Source organism: Ceratotherium simum, chromosome 12 (assembly GCF_057802395.1).
Source record: "Ceratotherium simum simum isolate JZ-2026a chromosome 12, ASM5780239v1, whole genome shotgun sequence".
Taxonomy (NCBI): Eukaryota; Metazoa; Chordata; class Mammalia; order Perissodactyla; family Rhinocerotidae; genus Ceratotherium; species Ceratotherium simum.
Window position 1 is genome coordinate 61,845,326 of NC_141911.1, and position 13,658 is coordinate 61,858,983.

The 13,658-nt window shown below is 43.7% G+C and overlaps 1 protein-coding gene across 5 annotated transcripts in view; it reads left to right on the forward strand.

Annotated features, from left to right (window-relative positions):
• The first annotated feature begins 5,887 nt into the window (after window positions 1-5,887).
• The window catches only part of PRSS12 (serine protease 12), a 77,836-nt gene continuing 70,065 nt past the window's right edge, over window positions 5,888-13,658 (forward strand). For 4 of the 5 annotated variants that reach the window (XM_087437691.1, XM_087437690.1, XM_087437689.1 and 1 more), the window contains exon 1: window positions 5,904-6,471. In XM_087437691.1, coding sequence (XP_087293817.1) covers window positions 5,970-6,471 — 502 coding nt within the window. In that variant the 5' untranslated portion in view covers window positions 5,904-5,969. Of the gene's footprint in view, window positions 6,472-13,658 lie in introns of all 5 variants that reach the window. The other variant, XM_004426547.3, reaches the window with a different exon arrangement.

Below are 13,658 nucleotides of genomic sequence, written 5' to 3' on the forward strand. Positions count from 1 at the left end.
TACTATTTCTAATTCTTATAACTTAGTAAAGTAGAATTGTTATCTCCATATTACAGTAAGGCAAGCTATATTTAGAGAGGCTAGCAGTGACTGATGGATGACCGGGAGCCAGGATCCCTAAATCCTATCTCCACCCCCACCTGCAGCCACCACCACCCCCATCCCCCATCCTCAGACAACGAGTTCCCCACAGGACGTTTATGCATAGAGGACAAGCCCAGGCAAATGCAGGCTTTTACAATTACCAGGGGCTTTGATCCCAAACCCCAAAGCAGTTTCCTAGCACTGAGGCCAAACTGCTAAATGGCTTCTCTCCCTCCCTTTCAGCCTCAACCCATACCCAAATCTCAGCTCTTTGGTTCTTAAGATTCCAGTGATGAAGTGAAGAAAAACACTAAGCAAAAGGAGGGAAAATAGGGCATTGATCATTTATGCATACACAGACTTATTTATATCTCACATGGTAATACTACTAAGGGAGTCCAGTAATGGGGACTAATTACTGTTCTTGCATCCCGCCCGCTCAAATCAGCACATCTCTTTCTTGAAGGTGGATAGAGAGAAGTCAGGGAGAAAGGAGTCTTCAGTGCCTCAGAGGCCCAGAAGCTGATAAATAATTTAACAGGGATTTGAACCCGGGTCAGCTAGATTCTAAATTGATACCAAACAATAGGAGAGTAGAAGCAGAACAGCTAGATAAAGTAGGTTTCTACCTGGACGCAACTTCTGGCTCTGTGGAAGGAAAGATTTTTCCAACAATTTGGACTATATAGAGATGGAGTGTGCTGGCTCCCATATAGGAATTTCCCCCACCAATGGTTTTTAAGAAATGGCTGGAAGTCCACTTGTCAGGAGGTTCTGGAAAGGATTCCTGCATTGGACAGGAAGTTGGAGCGGTAAGTCCTTCTCAGCACTAAGGCTCTGCGATCCCCAGACCACAGCCAGGCAGTTCTCGTCTGCTCTCTTTCAGTCTGTTTACTCCTTTCACCTGTGGCCACAGCCCATTGCAACTGAGGGATTCGAAAACCACTCATTACACTTAGACAAACTCCTCAGGAAAAGTGTTTTAACTCAAAATAGTTAGTATTTCATTGGCTTTCAGGGACCACGCTTGTTGAGAGAGAGCGAGCACATCAGAGAGGAGAAGTGCTCGAGGAAGCAGAGCTGAGGCAGCCTCATGACTGTCATCCATGTTAGAGGGGAAATGCCCCTCTAAGTAAGAGGCAGAAGACTCCTCTGCAGTAAGAGGCAGAAGCAGAATAGGAAGGGAAATCTGGACAAAGTTCCTGCTTCGTTGAGGCAGCTTTTCACAGGGTGACTCAGTTTGAAGGGTTAAGAATTCAAAGGCAGTTACTGAGGCAGTTCTGCCATACCACAGTTGGCATCATGGAGCACTGCGTTCAACAGTTTACATGCATTGTCTCAATTACCCCTCACAGAGATCATCGTGCAAGTGCGATTACTGTCCCCTTTTCATGGATATCGAGCCTTTGGCTTAGGGAGGTAAGGGGAACTTGCCTAAAATCCCACAGTGAGTAAGACCTGGAGCCAGATTGAGCACTGGTTTGATTCCAAGGCCAAAGTAACCATTTTTTTTGGAGATTTCTCTATCTATATCCCTCATCTATTAGTATGTATAATTTGGGTAACTCTGGGAATGAATCTATACAATTAATTTCCATATGGGGATTAAACCAAGGTTAGATGATTTTTAAAAAATAAATCGAAAGTACAAAAAGGTATTCTTGTTTTATAAAATTCAATTTTAAACAATGAGAAAAATCGAGATCAAATGACTTATACGAGCATTACAGACATGAGGAGTCAAGCAGAACTTTTCTTTTCCTCTTGCACAACATAAGTAAGGTCAACAGCCCTGATATATGGGTCATACGGTGATTCAGGACTGCGCTTGCTGCTCTGGGTCCTCAGATGTCTTCATGGCTGAGGGCTGGTAGAGGAGAGTGTGACCAATACCAGGAAGAAAAATAAACTTTACCTCCACTGCCAGAGACCTGCTGACAGGGAACCTTGGCCTCTGAATCATTATACCATTCATTTAGCAATTCCTTGTTTATTTTCTGGATCTTTCTTTTATTTTCTTGAACTTTTAAGTAAAAGTTTCTTTGAACTTTCTTGAACTCTTAACTAGATATTATATGTTTTTTTATTGTATTTCCCCCCTCTTAAGGCCTGATAATGATAATGTCTTATAATTTCAAATCTCCCATAGTCCCTAGACCAGCCGTCATATTATCTGATTTCTTTCCCCTCTCATGTGAAAGAGCAATGCTCAGTGGTCTTTTAACAAATTTTTGGCACTTGGAATTGTACAAATAAACACTACTTTTATGTCATATGTTTAAAAGCTCTTAGCTTTTCCAGATACAGACAGTACCCAAACTGTAAATGGAACTTTTCCAAAAGTTATTTGATGTATTGGTTTTTGGAATGCTGTAAAGATAATATGCATATTGGTTATATTTCCAAAACAGACTACCCAAGAACTACTCAGCTCATCATGTATGTGAAGTAAAATGATCCCCAAAACCACCGTAAAACCGAATGTTCATATGTAACACAGTTGCCATGGGAAAGTGCAGATTGGCAGATATGCATACATGTACCCTACCTCCACCCCCAAGCCTGCCCACCCTCCCTGCTGTGATGTGGGCAGGGAGACTCCGCTCTTCACTTGCCTAGGTTTTAGGCTGTGAGGCTGGGGAGAGTTGAGTTCTTGGGCCCCAAATCAATGAGGTTGCTTGATGTAATGGGAGGTGGCAGAAGTGACAAGAAGGATAATGGGGGCATCCTGGGGCCTTCTAAGTATTGTGGTGGGAAATGCCTGCAAGATGACTTGTGTTTCTCCCTGTTCCCTTTCTTTGCTCCTTTGTTACTGCTGAAAGGATTGGAAGATCAGCAGTGGGGTTCTTGCAGTTGTAACAAGGTGGAGTTGCCTCCACCTTTTCTCTGGCTTTGCTATCTGTGAGAGAGGATGACAAGAATCTGAAGTGGGAACTGTGGCTAGGTAGGGGCCTAATCAATGCAGAAGAAGAGGATTTCTCCCTGCAACTATCCCCTCCCCCTCAACACACACTGTGATGTGATGGAGGTGGGAGGGAGAATGCATTTTGGGGATTGCATTGGGAATAGGAAATCCTAAACATCTGCATGTTGGTAGCAGCAAGGAGGAATGAAAGAAGAAAGGGAAGGAAAATATTAGTGGAGGAGGGGAGTAATATGTAAAGAACAGGTCTTTTGAATCAGACTTTTCCTGTAAAATAGAGGGCAAAACCCAAATGGAGGCCCCTAAACTCATAGTCTAACTACATAAGTGCCATTTTATTTTCTAAGAAAGCTGTGTTTTTAAACTGAAATGATTAGATCCAGATGTGGAATTTTCTGTGGGTAACTCCACTTTGTATGTGTCAGCTTTATAATCTGTTAACTATAAGTAGGCCTCAGAAAATCTTCAGCTCCTCTTAGGTAGTGCAAGGGGCTAGAGGAGAGGCCAGCCTGCCCAAGGGTCCCACCTCTCAGAGCTCAGTTCCAACAATCTTCTCTTCTACTCACTTGTCTCTCATTTTTCCCTCTCTTCACGGTACATGAAAGTGTGGGAACTGGGTCTATCCACAGACCCCCAGGAAGTGTGAAAGCAACGGTATAGGAGCCATGCTGTCTAGGGAAGGGGAACACGGTCCAAACACGCCAGCCAGAATCCCAAGATGAGCCTTCCTGGGGGCCATCAAGTCTGGTGGCAGAAGGTGGAGAGACTGTTGGAAAGGAAAAGCGTGACTCCTGTTAGAATTGTCACCTATTATATCAAGAATCTGTGATTGAAACAGAAACAGACGTATAGATACAGAGAACAAACTAGTAGATGCCAGAGGGGAGCGGGGGTAGGGTGGGGTGGGATTAGTGAAATAGGTGAAGGGAATTAAGAGGTAAAAACTTCTAGTTATAAAAGAAATAAGTCATGGGGATGTAACATACAGCACAGGGAATACAGTCAATATTGTAATAATGTATGGTGACAGTAACCAGACTTAGTGTGATCATTTCGTAATGTGTAAAAATATCAAATCACTATATTGTACACCTGAAACCAACGTAATATTGTATGTCAGTTATTCTTCAATTACAAAAAAATAGAATCTGTGATTGGTGAACTCTGTCGACCTCTACTAAAATAAGTAAATCAATCTCCCCCAGATATGTATTTTGTCTTTCACTCTCTTCCCTAAGTACAGTTTTAACTATGCTTTTGGAGCCAGAGAAGTACTAGTAAAAAACCAAAATAGTGAGTACAAGCATTTGAATAAAAACACCTTGAATAAATATTTGACAAATATATTCCTGGATTCCTAATATCATTCATTGACCCAATTATCTCTGAAATGAAATCAAATATTTCATTAATAGAAGTGGAAAAATAAAAAACCAGTAAGATGATTCGCAAAAGTTAAACTAAGACGGATTATTTGAGCTAAGGTGTAGGGAATTAATGTGTTTTCTAAATGAAACCTGGGTTTTAACAGTAAACATTTAAGTTATGCTCAGGTTTTCTTCAGGGTACCTTCTATCATGGGACAGTAGTCCTCCCCCACACTGAAACATGATGACACCAGAAAGTAAAACATCACCTTCTTTATAGCCTGCCTTTTCCTTGTGTAACTTCAGTGGCATGGTTAGGAACCACTCACTGAAAATGGAAATCCTAAAGCCTCCATCCAGATCCAGTGATTTTTTAAACTCTAAGCCAACTTTCTTGGGGGGAGGTGGCAGGGCCGTTGAAAGGGCTCTACTAAACTGAGGTCCAGCCACAGCGCAGCTACAAAACCGCCTGCAGGCAGAGTCCACTTTGGAGAGGCAAATGAGTCGGCTTAACTCGAGTCCCCTGCCCTGCAAAAACCAGGCAGGTGTTAGAGGGACGGACTGTTTGGATAGGATGGAGACCCAGACGGATGAAGTCTTCTCTGGTTAGAAAGGAAATTTGGTATTAAGAGGACCTCACTGAATCCCAGTAATAACCAAACAACTGGTGTTGTCCAGGGCACCGGGTGGAAAGTAGGAGGCAGGAAGCAGAATGCCTCCAACTCCTTTCCCTGGTCGGGTCAGGAATTTAATTTCAGCAAATGTTTATTGCAGCCTAATAAGTGTGGGGCTGGGTGTTAAGCAGTGGGATATAAAGCCTAATGAAACGTGGGCTTGTCCTTGAAGAGCTCACGGTTCAGTAAAACGGCTTCAGCATTCCTCGTGGGCTTCGGTGACTTTTATCCCGGGACTTGTCAGGAGAGAGTTGCCACTAAATCCACCCTCAGTTTTCTTCTGAAGATTTCAAAACGTAGAAGGGAAACGCGGCACCGGGGTGGAGGAGAGATGGTGCAGGGACAGGTGCCAGGCTTGTTGGGAGCCGCCAGCCGCGGGGCTGTGGTGGTGTTGCCCGCTGGCGAGGGGCAGCCGAGACCGTCCCCCGCACTGGCATCCTCGGGCTTGGCTTGGGCACAGCGAGGCCGCGGCGGTGCCAGCGGCTGGTCTGGCCAGGCCGGGCGGGCTGGCAGCCGGGAGCCGGGTAGGGGCCGAGCGGAGGTCTGGTCCGGGACGAGACTGCGCGCCCCGCGCCCGCAGCCAGGGGGCAGAGTTCCGGGCTCGGGCCATCGCCGGCTACCTGGAGCTCGGGCCCCACCGCCGCCGGCCGGTCCGCGCCTTCTCTGTAAGGGTCCCCTTCGCCCTCCGGGGCTCAGCGGGGTTCGGGATCGCACCGCCCGCGCGGCGGGGCGCAGGGGCGCGGCGGGGGACCGCGGCGGGGGGCGAGGTGGGGAAGGGAAGGAGGTCGGCGCGCGGGGGGCGGAGGGGGCTCGCGTGGGGGATCCGAGGGAGGCTGCCGCCCCGCCCCCGCCCCCTCCTCTCCTCCCCTTCAGAAGCCGAGGAGCGGGGGAGCATGGACCAAACCCCGCTGCTCGGGCACCATGACGCTCGCCCGCCTCGCCGTGGCTCTGATTTTAGGGGCGCTCCCCGAAGTGGTCAGCTTTGATCCGGTCCCCAATTATCCCTTCCACCACCGCCTTCGCCATTCGCCCCCTCCGGGTCCCCAGTACCCTTATTACCTTCCCACCCAGCAGCGGCAACAGAGGCCACCTCCGCCGCCCCGTCTGGCGCGCGTCCTGCGCCCCCCGCCTGCTCTCCCTGCCCAGCGCCCGCACGCCCTCCACGCGGGGCGCACGCCCGGCCCGCACCCCGGGGGCTGCCCGGCCGGCGAGTCCTGGGTCAACGTGACGGACTTCGGCGCCCCTTGTCTGCGCTGGGCGGAGGTGCCACCCTTCCTCCAGCGGTCGCCCCCGGCGGACTGGGCTCAACTGCGAGGGCAGCGCCACAACTTCTGCCGGAGCCCCGACGGCGCGGGCAGACCCTGGTGCTTCTATGGGAACGCCCACGGCAGGGTGGACTGGGGCTACTGCGACTGCAGACACGGTGAGTGACCCGGGACAGCGGCGGCGACTCGGGCCGGGCAGGGAGCCGGCCTGGCTCGGAGAGGGCGGTAGGTGTTCCTTCAAGAGAGAGGGAGAGGGTGTGGGCTCGCGGGCTTGCACTGCCCGGTGTGATGGTGGGCCGCCACTGCGTTACTAGTGAACTACGTGGGTATCTTGACTTGAAATTAGCAAGGCGTGCTGGGTGTGTGAAGGTTGTCAGGGGTGATAGTTTCTCTGCAAGGTGCGGCGCTCTGGGTTCCTGGATACGGTCTTGCCTCTGGCCACTGTGTGTGTGTGTATGTGTGTGTGTGCGCCCGCGCGCGATGAGGGGATGTGTGTTCTCTAGATCAGCTTGCCTTGAGGACGTTACCATATATATGTAAAAGAGGCAAAGCAAAGGGGGAGATCATTTCTATTGACTTGTTTTGGAAAAAGAAGTATTAAATCTAATGTGACAGCCAATAACCCTTCCCCCTCCCCCATAGACCCCGACTTGGAAAAATGTGGTAAAATTTTTGCCTTACTGCCACCATTGACCTCTACTTGAAAAAGCATGACAAAATTTCCGGGCCAAAATACAACTTGTCAAAATGATGTTCACATTCTGGGGCACAGTGTGGTAAATATCATCAGTGAGTGAAGAAAAAAGAAAGGGATAAGAGATAGGAATGGTAACTGTTTTAGGAAGAATCAACTTGATATAGTCCAGTGCAGTTTTCAAGAATGCTGTTCTTTAGCTGTATATGTTATTTGTGGAGAATCATGATTAGTTGGTAAAGAGATAAAGTTGGTAAGATGTGGTTTTGTGGTAATAAAAGCATCACATTAATAGATTTTAATGTAAGTGAAAATCTGCCTTGGAGCAGTGCTTCGGTTTGAATTGCTGGGTTTGTTTAATATTATGGTTTTTTCCCCTTCTTTAATAGCTGAGGAAGAAAAACCTTATGTCCTTCAAAGCTTGAATTTTCCTTCAAAATTTTTTGGCAGCTCTCCATCCGAGCTGTGGGGTTTCCTGAATTGGGATTCTGAAATATGTTGTACTTTGTACCCTTTGGAGGTGATTTGGAGGTTAGCTTCACAGTGCTGTTCTTTTCCTACAGAAATTTTTATTTCTCTGTGCCTTCAATTGCATTAGTGCTTTGAGTTAAAGGAGGATAGGAAGGTGAACATCAATTATCCTTCATCCTGGAGAATGAAGTCATCGCTATACTTGAGTTTCATGAACAGAATGCCAATGTGGCTACAAAAAATTTGAGGTGATATCAAGTAAAGAGCCCTTGCTTTGTCTCATAATTTATTCTAAGAGATTATTTACTGTAGTAACATCTCAAGTTTAGCAGACATTGACAGTTTTTTCACTTTCTTGTTATTATATTTCATATTTCCTATTCTATACATACAGAGAGTAAAAGAAAAAAATGGAATTCAAAGTTAAAACACTACAGTGATCTATTGCTCTCTTTCTAACACATAACTCCTTTAACTTTATATTCCAAATGAGGAGAGTAGCCTGTCCTTTGATTCCTCCCTCCCCCTTGTGCTGAATAGAAATTTAAATGTAACAGCAGCACACACTCTTTGTGATGCCCTTATGTTCATAGCTAATTCTCACCAGACAAAATTCCAAACACTATGTAATAGTGCGTACTTCCTGGAGTAAAGTGATTGAACACAAGAGAAACAAAAGAAACCCCCCAAGATGGGAGATAAATGCCCCCACCCCTCCAAACAAACAAACAAAACAAAACAGCAAGGAAGCAATCTGCTTCCTTAAATTACTACTGCTATGTAGTAATTTAATTACTTTCGAAGACTCAGTCTTGATAACCCATTCTGTCATTTACTCCTCATGTTCTGACTGGATGTAAATCATACCTTCAAGATGACTGGTGTATTCTGAACCTTATGGCTTTCGTGGTCCTACATTTCACTTAGGAGGGTGCACAAAGCCATCGTGGAGTGGGGAAACACTGTTTAGAAAACACTGTGCTTTAGAAAACACTAGTGTCTGTTTTGGCTCTGCCAGTAGCTATGCAGTGTAGGGTAAGACTCTTAACTCCCAGAGCTTTGGTTTGCTTCTCTGGAGAAAAGCAGTTTTTGAATAGATTAATTTGAAGGACTTTTCCAGCTCTGAGCATGTACCAAAACAACCTGGCCTGATAATAACAGCTAGGATTTATCGAGCATTCACTCTGTGTTGGATGCTGGGCTGATCATTTTATATATTAGTTTTCTCATTTAATTCTCATAGCAGCATTATAAGGTAGTGCAAATTTTCACTTCACAGCTCATTTTGCTCTAGTTCTTTAATTATATAAACATGTAGAAATATCTGTGCTGTCTAATGATCCTATTTTAGTAGCTTAAGGACTAGTCTAAAAGGAAGGAGAAAGGGAATTATGTTTGGTCCAAAGCACATGATTTCTAATCTCTTATGTTTTGAAAATACCTAGGTTTTCTTTTGTTTTTTCTTCTTTACCAAAAACAACTAGGACAAAAGGAAAAAAAAAATGTATAGTAATGAGATCCCTCTTTTAGAAAATAAACTGGAGACGAGAGTCACATATCCAGATGCATCATGAGAAATGAGGAAGTTGGTGCCTCCAAAGTGGAGAATTGGTTGAAGCCTAGTTGAAGGGCCGGTAGGGGGACCTCAGGAGAGCTAGGGCAGGGCATAGAGACTGCAGTGGCTCAGGTGTCTGAGAACGAGAAAGCTGATGCCTGGGCCCTGGTTGTATGAAACTCGCAAATTAGTAATAAAGAATCATTCTGGAGATTGGAACACCCTGAATCAGCCCAGGGAGTTAGTTCTCATAATGGGCATTAGAATCACTTGTTAAAATGCAGATACCTGGGCTCTAGCCTTAAGAGGCCCTGATTAAGTAATCCTTAGATCTGGCTCAGGAATGTGCATTTCTGATGAGCAGTCAAGGTGATTTGGATGCTGAAGACCCTTTGTCACAGCCAGGGAAAACCATGGGAGGGTATCAGAACCCACCTAAAATGTATAGTGGTAGGTGATCATGTCCACCAACTGAGTCCACCATTGTGTGACTTAACCCTGCTAGGTTTAGGATCAAGCGTAAGGCATGTCTTTTTGTGTGGTTTTAGAAAATGGCACCACTGGTTCTTATGTGACCAGTGTGGAATAGGAACAACCTAGTTCACCAGAATATGATTACTAACTGAATGTGAGCCAGGTTATTTTCCCATTTCTACAGGACGAATTAACAGGCAACTGAGTCTGCCCAACAATACTTGCAATGATTTAGAGCTTCCTGACTAGGAAGGGAAATCACTTTTCCAGTTTCCCGTTGGCATGGCAGATGGGGCAACTTGCCTGGTGTGTGCTAGGAACTCCTCTTTGTTACAAGCAGGCAAGTAGAACTCATAGGTGACTGATGACTGATGGCTAAAACAGGTACAATAAATGATAATGCTCTAATAATTAAGATATATCAGAAAGAATGATTCGTAGACCTGACTTTTTGTCATGTCATGCTAATCTGTTCATATGCACCTACCCACCCAAATCTCCTGATTCAATAGTGATATCGGGCTTGTGGGACGAGTACTGTTGTTTACAGGCTGTACTCTTTGAAGTCCATCTGGTGTTTGAAGTGAATGTTAATTAAAAAGTTGGCTGAAAGCTGTCCCTGTTTTTTAAAATGCTGCGTCTTGATTCTATGTAGCAAGTGCTGAAAAATATTTATTAGCAATACCAAATTTGATACATTTCCTGACTAGATTTTAAATATTGAGCTCAATCTGCTTTTCAGGCTAAGGCAGATGTAAAATACTTGGATTTGGGGCATTATCTGACTCTACTAGTGTGAAGATTTTTTTTTAAGAAGAAATGGAAAAATGCTTATGATAAGGGGAAAAAGAAGGATAACAAAACTTATATACATTATGGCTAACTGTGAAAATAAAGATGCCTGTGGAAAATTTGGAAGAGAAAACAAATGGTAATTGTGAACTTGGGTATGAATGTGGCTGGGATCAGTTAGGATGGTTTTGATGTCAAAGAATAGAAAACTCAATTCAAAATGACTGAAGCAATAAGGAGATGTGTTGTTCATATTATAAGGAGTCAGGCTCCAACACAGCACAGCTCTATTTCTCGGCTCCTCTGTTGGCTCCTCTGTTCTCTAAGTGTGGCTTTAATCCTTAGGCTGGTGGTTATTCCAGGCTTCGCATGGAGTTAGAACAACCTGCAGAAGAAAGAGAGGGACCTCTTCATGTATGTCCCATTGCAAGAGCAAGGAAACCTTCCCGGAATTCCCCCACAGACGTCCTCCAGCATTTCATTGGCAAGACTGGATCACGTTTCTTCCTGGCACTCTCTGGAAAGGAATGCAGTTACCACGATTGCCTAGATTAATCCAGATTAACCTCTGAACACATGGAGACTCTCCTGGCAAGAGGAAGCGAGGTAGTTGTTGAGGAGAACCAATAGGGTCTGCTATGAAGTATGGTTGAGGCTTGTCCTTATATTTGGGAAACTTAATGCAACTAAAAAATAGTAATAAGTAATTTTAAAAATCATACTGTGAAGCGCTATATCCACCTTTTAGCCATATCTGCATGAATAACATTTAGACGCTGGTTTGATTGAGAAAGCATGTTTTCTTGTTTTAAGATGCTGTTTGCAGGTCTGGCACATTTATGTCTGAAATGAATAATTCCATAGTTGTTAAGAATATGGAAGTTAGTTCAGTTGTTAGGTAAAGATGTTTAATTCTAATTTTTAAGCTTTTTTTCTCTGTGAATTAACTTACAAAGAAAGCAGTCTTCTGAAATGTCTCCCTTCAGTCTGCACCGTTAACATGTGTGCGGTTATGCTCTATATGAACACTTGATTTCCACTGCCTTCTACATGGTTGATACACTGTTGTTAGAAAATCAGGAAATGTTTATTTTTGCTTCTTTAGCATCTTAGTTTTCCAGAGCAGTCCTCTCCCCTCATGCGTCCTCCCTCTTCCTGCACATCTGCACAACAATATTAATAAAAATTTATTTATGCAAAGCACTAAAGTAATGAGATTTCTTTTCCCCCTCCAAGCTACTCATGCACATTCAGCCTCAATACTTTTTACTAGATCACCAGAGGGACGCAGAGTGGAAAATGCTGATCCTTGTAACAAGGCAAAGATAGCTTTCAGTAAATGCTTACTGAGTTCACACTAGGAGTAGCATTTACAGAGATGAATTGGAAATCGCCTGTGTCCTCTGGTTGAGGACACCCACTCACTGATTGAGATGTCGGAAGAATACTAAGCATTTTCATTACGTTTCCTGTGATACCTGCTCTGGGAGACAGATGAGAGGATTGATATTAGGTGTAGTTTAATTTCATCACTCAGCGCTGTACAATAAAATGGGAATACCCTTACTGTTTGCTTATGTGTGAATAGTTCAGAGACACACAGTTTGTGAAATTTTCTGCTAGGATTATATGCATATATTGTTAGTATACCATAACTTAACCATGGATAGAGTCTTCTTTTGCATAATATTGTAAAATTTATTTATTTATTTATTTTTTTGTGTGTGTGAGGAGATCAGCCCTGTGCTAACATCTGCCAATTCTCCTCTTTTTTTGCTGAGGAAGACTGGCCCTGGGCCAACATCTGTGCCCATCCTCCTCCACTTTACATGGGACTCTGCCACAGCATGGCCTGCCAAGCAGCGCGTCGGTGCGCGCCCAGGATCCGAACCGGCGAACCCTGGGCCGCTGCAGTGGAACGCGTGCACTTAACCGCTTGCACGACCGGGCCAGCCCCTGTAAAATGTTTTTAACTAAGGAATAATTGATAGGATTTATAAATTTCTAATAAGTTCATTGTAAATGGGTAGAATGGCTTACTCCCAGGATATAGTCTCATTTTGAACTAGACTAGTTCAGATTTTTTTCTCAGTACTAAAGGTATCTACATGAATAATAAACAAACAATTAATGTGAATTATAGATGTAAATTAATGGAGGCAAATATAGTTCATCTGGATCTCAGTTCAGGGGAATGCTCCATGTTAAAAAATGATTTTATTTTGACATGGCATGATTTGAATAAAAGCTACTATTTCACAATGCTAAAACCAGTTTCAGTTATGGGTAAATATAATCATAGGAAAAATATAGTATATCTTAGTACTGTCAAATTGGATGTAGGAAGAAAATAACATCAAAATTAACCTAGCCTCCCCTATTATACTTGAAAAATGCAACTAACACCCCCTAAGTCAGTTGTTTTTAGGCAATGTGAGGTTTTTTGTATTAAGATAGGAAATAATCATTTAGTATATTTTCCCAGTGTTGCCTTTCATATAAGAGATAAGATTATGTTTAATTCATTTGTCAAATATGTGTGCTAAATTGTCCAACATGTAATGGGCTTTTTTCTATTCTTTTGAATAGTTCATAAACTGAAATTTCTATATCACTTTCAGCTTTAAGTACACTTTTTGTCAAGGATCTGAGGCAATAGCTTGATGTCACCAGCGTGCATTCTATCTGATTCCAACAGAACAATAGAAGTGACTAAAATTAATTATTTTGTGCCTCTGTGAAGTTCAATAATAGAGGAGAAAGGATTTGTATGAATACATTAATTTCTTTTTACTCATTTATCAAACTGTGATTTTAAAAATATTTATTAATTCTATTCAGAAAACACTACTGGGATGGGTCTTTGTTTTTGCTGTTGTTTCTTTCTCTTAAAACGAATAAATGCTATTCTATAAGTAAATTTTAATTGTTAACTAAATAGTCATATCTTTTCATTTGGATTATTTTGGAATGGGCTGGATTTACAGAACAAAGATAGCTGACCTATTTGGTTCCTTTCTTAATATTTCTTGTAGGCCTCCTTGAAATGTGGAGTGTGGGAAGGGAGGTTTTGCTAGCTGTCCAAGAAGGGCTTGGATTAAGGCCATTAATGCCACAACGGCTCCGTTAGTTTGCTAGGACTGCTGTAACAAGTCCCACTAACTGAATGGCTTAAACAACAGAAATTATTGTTCCCCAGTTCTGGAGACTAGAAGTCCAAGATCAAGGTGTCAGCAGGGCCACGCTTCCTCTGAAGGCGCTAGGGAAGGATCTGTTCCAGCTCTCTCCTAGCTTCTGATAGTTCCTTGGCTTGTGGGAGTGTAACTGCAGTCTTCAGATGGTGTGGTCCCTCTGTGCAT